The following is a 19000-nucleotide window of genomic DNA, read 5'->3' as shown; positions in this document are numbered from 1 at the left end:
AATCAATTTCCCATTAAATTCAATGCGACTTACTTCCGAGTAGATATGCATAAGATTGCGCTGTTAATACTTAAAAAATAAAGGAAATGCATCTTCGCTAGTTTTTTTTTAAAAAAACCAAACCTAAATCTTTTGTTGAAGGGAGGGGGGGCACTGTTCCCCAATCCTGGATTTCTCCACTGCTTTCGATGATGAGGAAAGATAAAGAAACCCGGAAATGAACGGTCTTTCTGAATTTATTGGTAAGTCTATGGGCCCCGGAAGAAAGATAAAACATGTCACATCCGCTCCCAGAATGCCGCCGGCGAGGGGAGGTCTTGGTGGGAGGTGGAAAGAGGGGCGTAGGAGGTTAGACGGAGCATGCGCAGTGCGTCTCGGCGGGTAGAGGGGTTGCAGCGCTCTTTTGTTTGGCGGAGGCGGATTGAACTGGGGAGGCCCGTTGTCCAACCGTCGCTCTCTCCTTCTTTCAAGCGGGACCGGCTTGTCCCAACTGCCTCTCGCACCTTCGTCGCGTTCCCCGCGTGCCTGTTTGTTCTTATTTCCCCTCGTGCGTTCTGAGTGGGGCTGAACAAGGTAAAGGGGGAGGGGGGCCAAGTGGGGGGTCGCGCGGGCATATCGCGCGCGCGGGTTATGAGGGCTGGGCGGCCATATTGGGGGTGGGCTGAGGGGGTGTTCTTGGGAAGAGCGATGTGTAAAAATACGCGGGAAAGGGCTGTGCTGAGAGAAGGGGCAGAGGAACTACACGGAAGGGTGCGCGTAATGTGTGGGGGACGGGGGGCTCCTCTGAGTGGAGGGAGGCGAAAGAAGTGGAGCCCCACGGGGGCCTCCACAAGTGTGCCATCGGGAGAGGGGTCCAAGGAGTGGATATGTGGGGGGGGGGAGGCGAAAGGCTTGCAAAGGAGTGCGTAAAAATGGGATGTTCCCAAAAGAGGTAATACGGGGTGGGCGAGCTAGTTGGGGTTATGTATGGTTTTAAACGAGAGGGTGAAATGTGCTAGAGGGGTGAAATATAGACCTTGCATCAATAGTAATAGTAATAGCTTTCTAGGGAGAGTGTGTTTGGTTTGTGATGGGGTATCCGAAAGGTGGGGGGGGGTTGTGCTAAATATCGTCGGAAAGGACCGTTACACGGGGATGAGTCTAAATAGGTGTGCATTTATATGTAGTGTGAAATGTAAAGAATTGCTAAGATGCATATAATATGGATCTTCCAGATATGTGTACATGTGTGAATGGGATTCAGAGTGCATTTTATGTGTGATGGAGGAAGTTGCTCCAAAGATGGTGAGGGTTGCAAGTCCAAGGAAGGCAAATGTGAGATGACCTCCCCAAGTACTTATGAGGGTTTAGATTGGGGGGGGGGACAGTTAGGCACTCTTGCCATGTATTAGTGACTAGGGGGAAAGTCTATGGAGGGGTGCTTATTGTTAAAAACTGTTATTTGTATAGCAAGGTATAAAGGTGTTGGGGAGAGAATCTATTATAGATGTGTTGCTTGATTTGGAGCTTAGCCAGACCATTATTGGTTAGGAGGGAATCAATAGATAAGCAAGAAATGAGGCTGGAAAAATTCTCCATAGATAGTTTTTAGAAGATGGAGGGAATTGGGGGGGTGTACTTTAAGAAAACATAGAGATTTATGAAGTGTTGATTTCAGTTGTTTTGGATCTACTTGAAATAGTATTAATGTTCCTTATTGGAGTGCTATTTGAGATATATCCAGACAACAGTACTGTATTTATTTATTTTACTATGGTCACATTAGCAAATAGAATGCTGCATGTGGTGTGAGAGAAATTTATTTGCTACATTTTTATCTGCCTTTTCTCCAAGGAGCTCAGGGTTTGACCGATTTTATTCTTACAATATCCATATGAGGTAGATGAGGCAGCCTAAGGTTGCGTTGAGAGAGTTTTGACTGAGCAGGAATTTGAACCTAGATCTCCCCAGTTAAATGGAAACTTTCAATGGAGCCTTTCAATGAACATTCATTTTGCAGCTCCTGATAGTATTTATTTTATTTCTGTGACATATATCCTACCTTTCAATGCTTATTCATATTCCCAAGGTAACTTAAAATAATAAAATACAGTACTAAATACAAATATCGCAGCCATATAAAATACTATATATCGCAACTACAGAATGCAGGATGAAAGACACCAGGCATTTTCCATTAGTAAAAGTACCTTTTTCACTAGCCAGACACACGGAATTCCACTACCTTGACCCTATGGCCTGCAGATCTCAGTCTAATCTGTACTTGTGTAATTCAAAAGTTTGCATCCAGTGTCTTGAACATTAGCTGCTCCAATAAAAAAGTAACTTCATAGTTGGTGAGGATGAATAAAAAGCAATGAGTTTTACTTTTTTCTCTTAAGGTTTAAAATGAAATTTGAGCTTAATGCAACCATAATGTCTTTAAAGTAATTGGCCCTCTTGTCAAAGACTGCTTTTCTTTGTAAAGAACAAACTGAGGAAAACTTTTTTGTCAATCATCATCACTTTATCGTTTGATTCTGTGGACCAGGAACCAGCAAGCCATCACAGGTGTTGGGCACTGAGCCATTTTTTATGCCTAGTAACTACCTGATCTCTAACTGGCTCAGAATCAATAATGTAAGAATAAATATTTGACTGTGCTTACTCATCATCAAAGAACACATTTTACCTTGTATCTTGTGTAGAAATTGACTAGCCCGGTACTACCAGCTCTTAGCTTTGATTGTGTTCATTTACTTTGTGGAAGTTGTGCAGGACATTTATAGAACAAACATTGTGCTTTTATTTTGGAAGTATCTAAATGGAGAACTGTAAAATTAGCCTTTTCCCTTTGTGATTGAAAACTATTACTTAAATTCCCTTGATATGTTTCAATCCACCATTCTGTGGTGAAGTATTGTCTATATAACAAGGATGTATTTAGGAGGTGTATGGCTCGAATGCTGGGAAGAAATACTGGAAGGTTTCGTTTTGGTTAGTGAAGCAGCAGCAGATACATGGAGCTATGAAAGGATATGAGGAATGAAATATGGGGAAGAAGCATACTTTGATAGTAAGGGGGTTTAGACGGTATTTATTACTAATGGGAACAGAGAATACAGGTGACAATACCTCTCAGGGCTGTATTAATGTGGAGATAGCACTGAATTTGTCCTAATGATACCTCTTGAGCCTGTGCCACTGAGTCAAAGGTGGCTTGTGATGAGAAGTCAGGGGATTGAACTGCACAAGGTTTTAAGGTCAATGAAGCTCCTGCGAAATTGCCTTAATCTCAGTTCCCTTATAATTTTGAGGAAAAGAGCAAAGACTGGAATTGGAATATTTATTATAGTTGATCAAATGTGTTGGAAGGAAAAAAAAGGTTCATCCAACATATTTTCCCCTATCCTTATATAACAATATTGCATTTTGTTTGCAAAACATTTTGGAGACAATGGCACATTTATGGTTGTATGTGGCCTCAAACTCTGCGGATCTATCTATTCCACTCACCTCTCCTTGCCCTTTCCACTCATAGCACATATGGGCAACTGGTAGCCCACATGCAGTCCCCGCAGATCTTCTATGTGACCTGCATAGCTGCCAAAGTCCTCCCCGCCACCACATTGCCCCCAATTTCCCAGCCCACCACACAGCTATTGGCAGGCTAGAGGCTGCGATTGTGAAGGCAGAGACCTCACTGTGCATCTTCTTTCCCATGTAGATCATGCTCTTCCCATTCTCCCCACCAGCTATTTGGTGTGCTGGAAAGAGTCCTGTCTGTCCCAGCTGGGGTGGAGAGAGGTCTGCCCTCCTTCTTCTCCCCAGCATGGAGAGCCTTTGATAGTATTCAGTGTTCTGAGCATGCTGGTGTTAAATCTTCCCATTCAGGCACCCTGAGATGGGGCAGGATAGTCTCTGTGTTGCCAAGCTTTGCAATCTGCATGTGCTTCTGTTTCCAGTTTGAGGGAGAAAATGTCTACATTACAGATGCAAAATTACTTCAAAACAGTTTTAACATTGGCTTTTCCCTCAAGGAATTTTGGAAACTATATGTTCGATCTAGACAAGCTTAGTTGCACAAGTTAGTCCTGACCACGCTTAAGTCACATTGATTTCAGACTTAGTCTGGATCCAGCTTTGTGAATGTGCTGAGAACTCATAAGAGCCCTAACTCCCTCAGATCTACGATTTTCAGCATTAGGGAGGCCAACTAGAACAGTTTAATCTTGGCGAATGCATGCTCCTTTATACATCATCCCCCTTCCTCCCCCATTCAACTGCTGCTCATAGGTCTCTCTCCCTAGCCAACCATCCTTCACCGCAAACGAGACCTGTTTCCTCTAAGCCCTGGCTGTGCTTGACGGCCCCTTTTGTCTGTTTTATCAGACCCCAACTGAGACAAGTGCATCCTCCTGCTGCGAGATGCTTTGCCTGCAGGAGGCCAGCACAGTTTTCTTTTTTCCAGTAGATTGTAACTTTTCATTTCCAGAAGAAGCAAGCTGTTTAATCTTCCATGCTTGCTGGGTGCCCTTGTGGTGCCTCCACCACTCATGGATGTTCTTTCTCCACCAGTGCCGTGCTGGCTATGCAGTCAAATACATAGGTCCTTTGTTTTTTAAAGTGTTTGAGGGGAATATGGTGGGAAACCTTTTCTACTTTTTGCATTAAGGGCTGGCCTGAAGAACTTAAGAACTCCTGAGCTGAAACACAGTGCTCTTGTCGCCTGCTGATCCTGTTCATTTTGTCAGAAAAACTTTGTTGCACAGACCTTGCTACATTTAGCCAATGTGTTCCTTTGCTGTAGCTGCACTGCCTGATGTTGCATGTGCCGTGCTACTTTTGCATTAAAAATGTTTACATTTGCCAGCAAACCTGGTTCATGTTGAACAAATGTGCACAATTGTAACCATTTCTTGTAGTGTCTAGAGCAGCAGCAGTGGTTAAGTTTCAGTGTTTTACTATGTATATATGTTGTGTTCCAGTATGTGTGGATGGATACTATGCAGCAAGGCTTGAGCTTATCTCCACCCCATCGATATCCATTGTGCTCATGGTTGACCTGAGGGGTGGTCAAGCTGGGCAATCTCCCAGGGTACCAAAACTGAGGGGTGTGTGTGCTGAGTTCAATGGTGTATTTTTAATGTACTGTCTACAGTGAGCTAGGGTGGCAAAAAGCAAGCGTTTGTAGCCTCTCCTTCAAGGTTCTTCAGTTTGCTTGGGTGCAAACTGCAAAACAATCTTCCTACAGTTAGCTTTAAAGTATGTTTCTTTTTCAGCTTTCACTTTGATGTCTTTGTGCTAGGTAAAAATCAGTGGAACACTGCTTTACTTTGTGGCAAATACTGTAAACACTATAAGCACTATAGAAATAATAATTATTAATAATAATATATATAAAGCTGTATTTATAAGTTTTCTTTATTTTTAAAGATAAAAATAATGGATATTCTAAAAAATAAATAAATAACGCCTACCAAAAGATAGGAATTGCTACAAAACAGAAAAAAATATTAAAAGTAAAACCTGTGATAGTTCTGCTGTGTTACGTAGTGCATTGCCACTGTTCAGAATGTGACTTTTTGAACTTTGGCTTGTGCAGACTAAAACACAATGGCTGAGAGAGCAAGGTTTTGAGCAAAGTTCTTAATGGTCATCACACCTGCACCAGGCCCTATAAATCCTCTGGATGGCCCTGCAAAACTGACCGTGAGGGAGGGAGCATTAAAGGCACTCCTTGCCCCAGGGCTTCTGTTTATCCTGAGGCCAGTCCTGACTGTACTCTTGTGGCTGCAGTTGGTTATCATATACTATTTCTGCTATTTTTATTTGTTTCCTTTGTACTTTCTAAATCTTTTTTCTTCCATCACGAATAGCCTCCTTTAAACCGCAAAAATGGCAAGCACAATGGGGAAAAAGCAAAACAAGAAGAAAGTGGAGGAGGTCCTCGAAGAAGAGGAGGAAGAGTATGTAGTGGAGAAGGTCCTTGACAGGCGGGTAGTGAAAGGCAAAGTGGAGTACCTGCTCAAGTGGAAGGGCTTCTCAGAGTAAGGCTGATTTCCCTTTATTTTGACTTTGGAAATTAACCCATTAAATTGGGAGCTTGTTTGTCCCACTTTTGTGACACAGGTGTTGAAGTTCCAGTTCTCTTCCATTTTAAGAAATGTGGTGAGTAACAAGAAATCTGTCTTGTTATTCACCACAGCTGTGGCTGTGCAGAAGATGACTTTGTTTTTATCTTATCCCATGGTGATGTGCCTGGGCTGGTGGTTATCTCAGACTTAAAGCTCAGCCGAGTTCCTCTCCATTTCTGTTTGACCTCCTAGCCTCAGTTTCATCTGTTGTGTCTAGTATTCAGCCTTAGAGACTGGTGGGGCATTATACAGTGTGTTCCTGCTGGAGATAAAAGATGTTTCAGAAACAGGCATGAGTTCCTCTTCCCTAAAATTACTTTCTAGCTTGGAGAGCTACCTGGGCCCCAGTCTGGCTGCTGTTGAAAAGTAAATGAGTGATTCCATTTGTGTATGTGCTTGTATGTGTTTTGAGTGTAATGCATTGATCAACGTCAGACTGACAATATGACCTCTGAGCAAATAAATATTTCTCAGGTCTGCCCTAAGGGGTGCTTTGGAACCAATTGACTAGACCTACAGGTAATCATCCTGTCCTTGTATAGGCACAAGTAGCAATTTCAAAGCTTTTATATCTGCTCCTCCACTTTTTCTTTTCTTCTTCCAGATAATGTATATCTAGCTCCATCTCATGAGACCAAGACTGTCGAGAATAATATATAGATAGCTGAAAGCCTAGTAATTTCCCTCTGCCACTGTCACCCCCTGTTCTGTCTATATCCTGTTGCATTCCATCAGCTTAAAGTCAAACTAAGCAACATTCTGAAGTTTTGCAACTTTGGTCAGACACAGGGGGAATTTGCTTCTGCACTTCCAGAAATTTCCCCAGAAATCTCAGCAGCTGTGTCAGCATTCCAGCAGAAATTGCCTTTGGGTGCAAAATTGGTAGGCTTAATATTTTCCCACTTTTGGAAAATGTATTGCTGTTGAGTGCCAAGTATTTCAAGGTCCCATTTATAAACAAGGGCTCGGTCTGCACGAAATGGCAATCGATGGGTTGTCAGGAGAGGTGGGCACAATTGAGTGTGCTGCCTTGTGACCATTAGACACTTCCGCTCTGTTGTCTGTTTACAAAACAGCCCAGAAATGCCCCAGTTGCTTGCTGTGATGTCCAAACTTGGCACTCTGGATTGAGGGAGAATCGTCCCAAAATTTTAACCCAACAACAAACTCTGGGTTAACACTTTGGATTGTTTCTCCCTAAATAACTCAGGGTTCAGACATCACAGAAACAACCAAAGGAAGGGGTGTGCCCGGTTTGGTTTGTAAACCAGAAACAAAGGGGAAGCTGCGAGTGAAGCAGCTCACCCACTCCCTTGCAGATCCAACAAGCCATGGGTTATTGTTACTTGTAAATAGGGTCAAAGCATCTCTTTGTGACATTGTTAAGTGATGAAAGCATAAATTCTAGTTACAAAATCTGATATTTTGCAGTCCTATCCAGCTAATAAGAGTTGTATGGTTGCAGTGAAGATAACACATGGGAACCAGAGGAGAACCTTGACTGCCCCGACCTCATTGCGGAGTTCCTGCAATCCCAGAAAACTGCACATGAGAGTGACAAGTCAGAGGGAAGCAAGCGCAAGGCTGAATCGGACTCTGAGGATAGGGGGGAGGAAAGCAGACCAAAGAAAAAGAGAGAGGAGGTAAGGCAGATGCTCTTGATCTGTGGCCCAGTGAGGTCTGCTTATGCCTTGCAGTTAAGGACAAATGAAGAAGGACTGATAGAAGTTTTTACACTGAGGGGGACAGTTATAGCTTGTAGTAAAGATTTTGATTGCTTCATTTGTTTATTTCTTAATTTCTAAACTGCCCAATAGCCAAAGCTCTCTGGGTGGTTCACAAAACAAAGTTTAAAACTAGAAAATATATAAATATAATAAAACAATGCAAAAACTAAAACATCTGTGCTGTTTAAACTGAGCCAGATAAATTTGAGTGCAATGGCTCAGTAGTGGCCTTCAGGGGTATAGCTGGCATGTTTATCACTTATCTGTGGTGCTACTTGAGTTGCTTTCCCACTAGAGCGTCTGCCTTCGTCCCAATCTCATATCCACTAGAGGTTGAGGCCATATATGCTTTACCAGGTTTGTGGATGTGCCTGGTAGTGTGGATTTGTATGCAGACTAAGTTAAGATGGTGGAAGCAAAAGGCTGTGATCCTAATCACACACACTTCCTATGTGCAGTGCTAGTACCCAAAAAAAGGGCCTGGTAATTGGATTGCTGAAGAGGGTTTCTACTTCTCCCTTGTGTATTGTCCATTGTAAAGGCTGACCTCTGCCTTGCCTTACATTCTTTTGCATGTAGCAGTTCTGTCCCCCACCGCATATATTCTGCTTCTACACTTCATCTAACCCCATTATTCCCCTTTTCCCCTTTTGAGGTAATGGGTACTTCAATAATAGTTTTGGGTGGTTAAGAAAAAACAGCCAGACAATCCCCAGTATCTGGCATACATGGTTCTTTGCCTTGGCTGTTATTTTTCTACTTCTCTGCTGTTTCCATTATTTGCCCCTACTTCTCTCATGCTTCATTTATCTTCCCTTTCTCCTTTCAGCATTTCCATCCCTTTGCTATTCTTAGCATCTTCCTTTTCAACACTCCTCTCCACCTTATCTTCTTCTCTTTACTTTCTCCAAGTGATTTGTTTGCTTTTATACTTTCTTCCCTGTCTCTTCTTTCCCCATCCCATTTTTAGCCTTCCCTCTCATCCATCCTCTTCTCCAATAGCCTTCCCTGAAGCAAATCTTAATTGGCTTCTCAGTGAAACCTCTTTTCAATGCTTAGCTCTAGAAGATATGTGATAGTGGTAATATGATGGAGAACTTCTGTCTAGCTTACAGCCAATAATTTCTAGGTAGGCTTGAGCCCGTTTGAGGAAGAAACCAGAATGTACCAACAAAGAATACGCTCTCTCCTCTTGTGATTACACTTGGTTCTCTGTCTCTCCCTCCTGCCCTGAAGGTGTAGGACCCAGGTTTGCAAGCATTTTTGCACTAGCAAGCAATGGAGTTGCTGTCCAACCTGTTGTCTTCCAGACATTTTGGACCACAACTGTCACTTTTGACCATGCTGGCTGGGGATGATGGGAGTCATAGTCTAAAACATCTGTGTTGTATGGCAAGATCACATCTGGTAGAGGAGATTTTGAAAGGTGTCTTATGTCTTGAGCTCAATGCAGTAGTCTAACATTGGTGTGAGTTGTGTAAAAATGTAACAGACTAGAATAGGAGCAGGCAACAAGCTGATGCTGTATAAGACAGCTTCCTATGTTCCATGCTGCTTTTGAAGGCAGCAGTTGCAGACATTGCCATTTCTTTCTTCAGGCTGAGAAACCAAGAGGCTTTGCAAGAGGTTTTGAACCAGAGCGGATTATTGGTGCCACAGATTCCAGTGGGGAGCTCATGTTCCTGATGAAGTGGTAAGTGTGGTTTTTCTTCTACATTTCCCCCCGTACATCCAGAAGTAAGGAATGTAATGTCATCAGAAAGCTGATGTAAAGTTTTTAGGGATGCTGCTGCTTAATCGTATGGGTGCCCCCACAGGCAGGACACTTGATCCTCTAGCATTAAAAGTTGAAAAGAGGGGGTGGCAAATTTGCTTGGCTATAGATTGCTTTTTGCATGCTGTCCCATAGCTTTGACTACCTCTGGAATTTTGATCTGCTTGTCTTGGGCTTTTGCTTGGACTTCTTGACTTGTTTATATAAAACTTGGAAATATAAATATAAAACCATCTCCCACACGCAAGCATTCTGTGGTCATAAATCAGGGGAGGCAACCTTCCACCCACGGACCTAATCTGGCCTGTGTGTGGCCCAGTCCAGCCTGCATAGGGTTTATCACTCTCTGTGGGGTCCACCTTTTGAGGGGGGTGGAATCACCATGCTATCTCCAATAAGAGACAACAAAGAGATTCCCTTGTGCCACTCACCCTCCAATAAAGCGGACGAGGCAAGGGTGGATGGCACCATGGTTTCAAGGTAGGGTTTCACCCACTTACCATCATCTGACCTGCCAGCTTGGTCCAGTGGGGAGTAATCCAGACCCCAGATCAAAAGTGGTTGCTCTCCATCATAAATGGAAAAATCTAGGTCTCATAGCCAGTGATGTAAAGCAGAATTTTTTCCAAAATGGAATATTTTCTGGAAATTTTTCCAGTCCTTTATTTTTCCACATTTGTTTTCCATTTCATAAATTTCTTAATAATTATGAATGTTTGCCAGTCGCAAATACAACATTAGGCAATCTCCTGAAATGAAACTAATAAATAGTGGCAACAAAGTGGAAGATGCTGCAACAAACTTTATGGATGACAGTTGAACTGTTGATATAAATGGTCGTCAGCATATCAGGCACTGTTCCTTGGGTTGCTAAAATTCATTACCGTGTCAACTACTTTCAGTACCTTTGTTTTTTCCTTAAATTTAATCAGTGTAAGGGAAGTACATCCTATCGTCTTTAAATTTTCCAATAAAAGATCTATATAATAAAATATTTTAATTACATTAAGTATATTTTAATTTCCCCCCTCACATATTTCAGGTCTAATACTTGTGGTGTATTGGGACAAAAAATAAGGTTTTTTTAATAGCTTTGCTGTTTACTAAATACAAGTAAAATAACATGCTAAATTAGACCTCTCTAGGACAGATCTAAATACAACTTGTGGCCCTCCAGATGTTTAAGCCTTCAGCTCTAGCCAGCATAGCCAGTGGTGGGGGATGATGGGAGGTATAGGTAAAAATATCCGGAGGGCCACAAGTTGCCTACCCTTGCTCTAGGGAGCATAAGAGCATTTTCTGATGTAAATGACATGCAAATTAACCTAGCCTGCATTGGAAATTTTTCTAATTCAAAATTTTCCAGAAAACCCATACCACTGCTACTTGTTTCACAATCTGTCCATCCTTTTTTGAGCAAGCGGTGTATGGAAAGGCATCTACCTGGATATATGCATGTAAGGACTCTTTTGGAGGCCTTTCCTGGAGCAACATGTTCAGGATTTCTGGCTAGGGATTCGGTGAACTGGACCTTAAGTGTTGAGATACCTCAGGTGTTCCAGTTCCTTGGGACATGATCTTTTTTGGCCAACAGCTTACGTTGTCAGATATATGAAGAGATCTGATAAGATTGTGGCTCTGTAGGATACCTGTAGTAGTGGGGAATAAAGCAAGCACTTATTCCCATCTAGTCAAACATTGGTAGCTGAAAATGGCATTTTTTTCCACTTTTGTAACTTCCATGTTAGTGAGGATTACCTTACTTGTATTGTTTGCTTTGCCCCGTGCTGGGAAGAAAAGCTGAAAATGCCTATATTCCCCTGCATTGAGTAAGCAGGGAGAGGTGCTATCTTCTGAAAATGGCAAAGATCATCAGTTTATTTAGGAGAATGGCAATAGATACAGAGCCAGCTGCAATGTCATTCGAGCCAAATAGAGGCTGTACTACCACTGGATGTTCAGCATTACTTGAACAGTGAACTGATGAAGCACAAACCATAGATTTAGACTGCTTCTGAACTAGCAGAATTGCTATGCTAACAAGGTGAAAATGAAAGATAATGGGTTCTTTAAAGACTTAGAGCAGGTGTTTCCAGATTACATGACACCAGTCTCAGCTGTATTTAGTAAAAAGAATTTAACACTAGAAAGAGCACTTCATATCTTTCTTCTGGGGTAAATCCCAACTTTCCCTTTGCTACTTGACTCTGCAGGAAGAACTCTGACGAAGCTGACCTGGTCCCTGCCAAGGAAGCTAATATCAAGTGCCCACAGGTGGTCATCTCGTTCTACGAGGAGAGGCTGACATGGCACTCCTATCCCTCGGAGGACGATGACAAGAAGGATGACAAGAACTAACCTGCCCACCTTTCTGTCCCCATCCCTCCTCTGGCCGACTTTTGTATTAAAACATCGGACTGGGTTTGAACATGAGAGGAAGTGAAGAGGCACTTGGCTGAGGTGGCAGGGAAAGATACCCCCTGTAGAAACAGGACAATTTCTGTGCCCTCGATAGTTTGGTGTAGCGGCACTCTGCCCCTTCCTTCCTTTCTCATCCTATATACCTGGGGAAGTAGGGGAGAACTGGTGAGTGTTTCCCAGCGGTTCCTTGCTTGGGGGATGAAGCAAAATTAACTCCATGCAGGATGAAGCCTGGGGGTTGGACAGGCTGCCAAAAGGGACAGCAGGTGGAGGCTGCGTGTTCTTCGACGACCATCTCTGTGATTTGCAGCCTCTTTCAATAGTGTTAACTGCATTTTTACAGCTTAGCATGTGTGTAGTTTTTCTTTCTTCCTTTTTCCTATTATTGGTGTATCGTTGGGGTGGGAAGGGGGGGGTGCGTTCTGATTGATTTGGTATGGGGAGTGGTTCACAGTGTTCTGTATCCGGAAATATGATTCTTACAAAATATATGCCTCGTCCTGCAAGTGAAATCCCCTACACTTAACTGAGAGGCGGCAATGAATGCGAAGTGTGAAAAGTTATGGTATGAGACTGCAACCATGAATGCAGCCAGCTACCAAGATGAGGCTTCTAAAACGAGAGAGAAGGTAGTTTCCACAGATATTTTGATCTTCTCTAGTCCAGGTGACAACATGCAATCCCAAAGTTACACAATGTTTTCTTACAACTTCTGCAACCTTATTTTATTCTGTCCAGCAACTCTGGGGTCCTGCTTAGTTTTTATTTTTCTTTATATATGTGAATTTGAGAATCAAGATGTCTGGGGGTGGTAAGGAAAGTGGGTATGAAATCTACCTATACAGCACAATGTAGATTTCAGAACGTTTTGTAAACACCTATCTTCTGTTCAGACTTGGGCATTAGTGATTGCTTTCCTCGCCCTAGTCCTCTGATTTCATTTTTAATCTAGCAGATTTCTGTTTTACAAAGGACATAATTTTACCTCTGAATTTGCTCAAACCCTAGCAAGCCACCAACAACTCCTCCTTCATGGGGTGGTATGTATGTAGACATGTATTGTACAAACCTTTTTTAAAATAAAGCATGTGTTTTAGGTTTCTGTGAAAATGTTGTCTAAAACTTAAGTGTTTGGATTTTAACTTCATACTGAACTGTCTTTTTGTCTCAATAAAACTTTAGATTTATAGTCCTGATTTTTCTTTTCCTCTTCCTCTGGTCAAAGTCTTCCTTGCAACTATTTCACAATGTGAAGAGGTATAGCCATGATTAAGGAAAGGAGATACATGTGTTTAAGTTTTTTGCCTAACACAGTAGAGGAACATCAGTCACTTCGCTGTGTCAACACTAAAGAAGCAGGAAGAGTCTTTCTAATAATAAAGAATAGTATAGCCAAAGAACAGCCCCTCAAAGTTGATTGTAAGAATAACAAAAAAACTTACAAAATTAAAACCAGGTAGAATGAGTAGCAATAAAAACAGAATGAGGCCATCTGTTGTGAAACTCAAAACCAACTAGGAATTTCTTGAGCCATCAGGAGTCCTATCCAATCAGTGTATTGCAATGAGTAGGCAGAATTGTCTAGGAGTAAGTGGCCCTTTAGTTAGTCTACATCCATTCCATGTCTTAAACTTCCAATCTGCCCTATTCCTCACTGCAATGTAACTAGACCAAAGTCATAGCCATTGGCTGAATGTATGCTTCCTGGTTCCTCCTCCTACTTTGTGATCTCTCCTGTGAGTGATAGTAACAACTACCCATAGGAAAATAGCATTTTAGCATAGCTGTGGCTTAAATTCATGTGGAAAATGCGGTTTAGCGTTCCAAATATTGTAGGTAAGGGCGAGCATTGTGGCTGAAATGTAGCTTGCAATCCACCCCAGTATGATTAGGGATTTGGTCCAGTATTAACATTTAGCATTTTAAAGGAAACGTGTGGGACCTAGCCAGCATAGCCAATAGGGAGGGATCTTGGGAGTTACAACTAAAACATCTGGAAGGCTGCAAGTTGCCCACAGTTCAAGACAATGGGAGGGGGGGTCCTTTAGCATCCTTCTCTCTACCCCCATACTGGTAAACCTCAAACAGTGCTACAATACTCCCATTCCAGGCTAGCCAAACTCTTAAACATCAGAATACTTGTAGGGGGTTGGGATACCAACTCACCACATTGACTGTTCTGGAGACCCAAATTATCACTTATTTCCTCTGCCATTAGATGACCAGAAGCAGTTCCAAATTATTTGAACAGCTATTTAGTGGAAGCAAAATACTTGGTCCCAAATTAATACATGCATCCCGGGTTTCCTTAACAAATGGCTGACTTCTAAAAATGCATAGCTCCTCCCCATAAATTACTTGAATCCGGAATTGAATAAAATAGCTTGTATGCTCACATTCAGATTAATTTTGATATGGAAGGCTGTGACAACTAAACATCTATCTTGTTGAAAACCTTGTATATAACCACTTGATCCACAGTAACAATAAAGTTGTCTCCAGGCAAACCACCTTCCCTTCCTATTTCCTTTTGGATACTTGGGTGGCTCTCCCTCTTCTGAATGCTACTGACACAGGCAATGGGACCCCAAAGGCAGGGTAAATATCAGCTGAATGGAGCAGTAGACATGTGACCACCTCCACTGTAAGTCTGCTTTACACTCAATTTTTTAAAATTCAAATTTAAAGCACAATACCCCAAAGCAACATACAGAAAGTTATGAATTTGTTGTATTTGGATGCAGGAGACAAAACATCAATTCCATATTTACTCAAGAACCTAACAGTTTCACACAGGAAACCTCTATAAAGGCTTGATTTAGTTATTGTCAATAATAGTCACTGGTAGTTCAGCTATGAAACAATATTTCAAAGGCCATTTATGCCAATAGACATCCTCACGCTTTTACCACTCTACACCTGTGAAGACAAATTGAGCAGCAAGTACCCGTTCATTTTAGTTTTTGGTACTAGGTAATTCCATTTTTAAAAAAGACACATAAAACAAATGCTCAACTAGTGAATAAGCCATTTTATTTTTGTCCTGTGCTCACACTCTCTCTCTCTCTCTCTCCTCTTCCCCCAACAGGTCATAGAAACCATTCAAAATAAAACCTCAAAGGAGAAAATAAATTAACACATGCACACATCAGGGCTCCATCCTAACCATCTGGCAACCCAGCCACAGCTTGTCACATTTGTGCTTCAGGTTTCATGCTGTCAAATCACAGGAGTGAGAGAGGTGAAAGAGGCAACATTAGTTTACTCCCCCCACCCAACCCATCCTGCAAGAAATCATGGCATTCAGAAAACAAGACCTTACAGAACGTCGGACTGCAAAATTTGCCCTCTACCACATAAACAGTGCTACATACCCCCACAACCCTCTGGAGGATGCCCATTTCAGTGCTATGCCCTCACACGCCATCACATACACAGGACTGACTGGCTGGGAAAAACCAAAGCCATTTAGCTCATCAGTTGCTGGTAAGGTCAGTAATACTCCCAGCTGTGCTATACTGCAAGTTAACAGCTTCGAGGATTGCCTCGGAGCTTGAGGCCAGCTGTGTTCAAGGCACTACCCTCACCCTTCGCCCTATTTTTTTTTTAAAGGGGGGAAGGGGGAAGTTGGAATGACACCCAAGGACAGAAGGGAAGCCAGCTGTGGAATCACAGTTAACACATCGAGTCTTTATGGCAGAAAGAACTTTCAGCAGCTTTGATCATCTGGGGGAAGCATCTCCCTTCTTTCCTACACGCATACTAAGTTCACCCTACTGGGGCTGGGGAAACAACGTAGGAGCACAGTGCCCTAAAAAAAATCAAAATCAAAGTGCCCATTAAGAAAGGGGCTTGCTGTAGATGGCTGTTCTCTGAACACAACATGCCCACTTTATGGGACCAAAACCCATTGTGCTGTAGACCTTGACCAAGTGATCACCACATACTAGATTCCCACCTAATAACCCCAGCTAGGTGAAGGTGCAGTTTTCACACCTGACCCATCCCTTTTCGCCCAAAGCAGTCTCTCCTCAAGCATTTGGTGGGAAAAGATGGCATTGCAGCATGCAGTTTACCATGCATCGTCTTGTAGTAATGCCTCTTGATGCTGGCCCAGCATAATACTGGCTCCTCACTGTGGGCAGTGACATGCTTAGTGAGTTTTCAGTTGGTGAGGAAAGGGGCGATGGGAAGATGCACCACCATGGTAACATTATTAACCCTTTCCAGTCTCACCCTCCCAACGTTAATGGCAGATAACACCTACCAGAAAGGCCGTACTCGAATCTCACATCCCCTCAAGCTGAAAAGGGTTAAGAAAACATCTCCCTTTCCCCCTAAACAGACACAACCTCTTGTGTTCCACTTGTAGTTACGTACACACATACAGATCTAGGAAGAGATGATGGCTAACTCGTGGGATTCAGTTGCATATTCTAATAGCACACAACTGATGTCAAAACTGGTTCTAAAAAAAACAAACCAGCTACCTGAAATATCCATGTTTTGGAAGTTCAAAGGAAAATAACATACTCTCTTAAGCCTGCTCAGTCTGTCCACTTAACCGCTTTTTTTTTCCTTTTTAAAAAAAATTCCAGCTTTAACAATTCAAATTTTCTACCCTCTGCTGAGACTCACCCCCCTCCCCACACACACATTATGCCAGCTAGTCCCCCTCTCCCACAACGTTCAACAATGGGTTCCAGGCTGCTGGGGGCACAGGTCTTTCCCAACATGCTTTGCCATTCTGCCTCTCAAGAGTTGTAGGCCCCCTGCCCAGCAGTCTGCTCCTATACACTGACTGGCAGCTATCATGGTTTGAGAAGATATATTGGATAAGAAGGCATGAAAGTTCCTTCAAATTCTTCTGGGCTCAGCCCTTCTCCAGGATGTAGTTTCAGCAAGTTTTATGCTCCCCTGCCGACATTCGTCATCTTTCACTTCCGCCTGTCTTTCTGTTTCCTCTCTTGACGCCTGCCCTCCTGCTCAGCCAAGGAGCGTGGTATTAGGATAACGCTGCCATCACTGGCATGCTGTAGGGCGTACTGATTCGGGGAGTAGGGCTGGCCATTCTCATCACGCAGGCGGCCAAATACCTCCTGGTAAAGGCTCTGCACCTTTTGCTTCATCTGGCGGATGGACCTGAGGAACTCCACCTTCTCCCTGAGCAGCTTTGACTTATCTCTCTGCAAATCATCCACATCCCGCTCCAGATTGAGGATAGTGTCCAGCTTCCTCTTACGACAGTTCTGGGCAGCCATCTTGTTCTTACCCCGCCTCCGGATGTCCCGGATTAGACTCAGTTGGGCTTCGTTCAACTGGTACTTGGAGAGGAGTTCATTGAATTCCTCCACAGGCAAGTTGATGATCTTCTCGTTGGGAAAAGGAATCTTCATGGCTCGGGCTCGGTGCTCATCTCGGCTCATCTGCTTATCTAGGAAGTCTGCCTGCTTATCCTTGGCACTCTTCTTCCCCATGCTGGCTGGCTGTGGCTCATCTGTGTCTAAGGTCCTGGGGGCCATGTTATAGGTGTGGTTGTGGCCCACATGCTCCAGGTAAGGCAGATATTGCAGCTGAGAAGGGTTCTGGTAGCTCATTCGACAGAACTTGCTGTACTCTGGCTGATACCCAACAGCCCCTTCTGCATCTTCAAAGTCCACATTTTCAGAGTCCGAGTTGTAGCCTACAGCACCTTCCTCGGAAAAGGAGGAAGAGGCTGAAGATGACGACGATGACGACGACGCTTCTGAGCTGCTGAGGGAAGCAGGGCTGTGGCTTGAGTCCAAGGAAAGCCCTGAGTCGGAATCAAACTCTTCCTCCAGGCGGGAGGCCTGCACGGGGTTGAAGCCTTCTTCAATAGCTAAGTCCATCAAACTAATCTCATCTAGCATGGCTTCATCCAGGAGCCCCCCAAGAGGATCTGGGAGTTCAGGCCCAGACGTTTCATTTACAGTGCTATTTAGCTGGGGAGGAAAGAAGATCCCACTCAGATTGGTAGAGCCGAACGTGGTGTTGAAGCCAGTGGAGTTGTCAGGAACCAGCTGCAACAAAGCTGAGCTCCCAACCCCTGAAGGGCTCTCAAGCTCAGAGCTGAACAGGGAAGGGAAGTCCTGGGTGCAGCCGCCCAGTGACGCCTGATGCAGGCTTACATTCTGGTTGATAGGGGTGGCCGGGGCGAGGCTGTAGTTGGCCGTCAGGACGTCTCCACCTGTGCTGTTGTACAGGGTCTCTGCAGCTGCTGTGCTGTTCACCTCCATACCCTGAAAAAGAAACAGGTGCTTTTCAGGCTCCCAATGTCACCATTCTTCACTATACCACATGGTGAACAAACAAGCACATAAAGTAAGTCCCCAAAGAGGATCTTAAGAAAGAAGACAGTAATTCTAATACTTCATACTCTAAGCCAGGCATGGGTAACTTGTGGCCCTCCAGATGTTTTGGCCTACAACTCGCAACAACCCTCACCCTAGGCTGGAGCTAAAGCTGAGAGGATCTGTGGCCCTCCAGATGTTTTGGTTGCCCACCCCTGCTCTAAGGACATTGTTCCAGAAGTTTAAGTACATTCGCATGTATGGAATGCCTTTCTCTTCCACTTATATGCGCTGGGACATGGGTCTCGTTCTGCAAACAAAACATTCCACATCATGTTTTTAGACAACAAGACACTATTCTTACTGGCAACTGTCCTCCCTCTATTAGGAAAGCCACAGCCAAGCCGACCTGGGCACTATCAAGGTAAACTAGGTTCCATATCAATTCAACGCTTCTGCATCCTGGCCAGCTCTCTCCTTCCCTCCAGTCACCTAGCTCTTGGCAAAAACAAAAAATTCAGAGGACAGAGGGGAAATGTCTTATATACAGGACACACTGCTGAGAACTCATTCTGATGGTCAGAAAAAAAAACACCTAGGCAAAATCCAGGCCTCTGGAAGAGTGTAACGTGACCACCCAGCTGGCAGCCC

General features: G+C 43.5%; 2 protein-coding genes across 4 annotated transcripts in view; one reads left to right on the top strand and one right to left on the bottom strand.

Annotated features, from left to right (window-relative positions):
* Positions 1–358: 358 nt before the first annotated feature.
* On the top strand, positions 359–13227 carry CBX1 (chromobox 1). Its single transcript, XM_063137620.1, has 5 exons — positions 359–573; positions 5859–6029; positions 7582–7759; positions 9442–9536; positions 11831–13227. Exons 2-5 carry the CDS (start codon positions 5878–5880, stop codon positions 11973–11975), a joined length of 570 nt encoding a protein of 189 aa, XP_062993690.1. The 5' UTR covers positions 359–573; positions 5859–5877; the 3' UTR covers positions 11976–13227.
* Positions 13228–15049: 1822 nt separating this feature from the next.
* The window catches only part of NFE2L1 (NFE2 like bZIP transcription factor 1), a 30793-nt gene continuing 26842 nt past the window's right edge, over positions 15050–19000 (bottom strand). For all 3 annotated transcript variants that reach the window (XM_063138539.1, XM_063138541.1, XM_063138540.1), the window contains one exon: positions 15050–18298. In XM_063138539.1, coding sequence (XP_062994609.1) covers positions 16976–18298 — 1323 coding nt within the window. In that variant the 3' untranslated portion in view covers positions 15050–16975. The remainder of the gene's footprint in view (positions 18299–19000) is intronic.

The sequence above is a fragment of the Elgaria multicarinata genome, chromosome 11 (assembly GCF_023053635.1).
Source record: "Elgaria multicarinata webbii isolate HBS135686 ecotype San Diego chromosome 11, rElgMul1.1.pri, whole genome shotgun sequence".
Taxonomy (NCBI): Eukaryota; Metazoa; Chordata; class Lepidosauria; order Squamata; family Anguidae; genus Elgaria; species Elgaria multicarinata.
The sequence above is the reverse complement of the archived record's forward strand: the minus strand, read 5'-3'. Positions and strand labels throughout refer to the sequence as shown.

Coding starts and splice junctions, on each gene's coding strand:
- CBX1 (XM_063137620.1), top strand. CDS start 5,878: ATGGCAAGCACAATGGGGAAAAAGCAAAACAAGAAGAAAGTGGAGGAG. Junction 6,030..7,581: donor AAGTGGAAGGGCTTCTCAGA/GTAAGGCTGATT, acceptor GTATGGTTGCAG/TGAAGATAACACATGGGAAC. Junction 9,537..11,830: donor CTCATGTTCCTGATGAAGTG/GTAAGTGTGGTT, acceptor TTGACTCTGCAG/GAAGAACTCTGACGAAGCTG.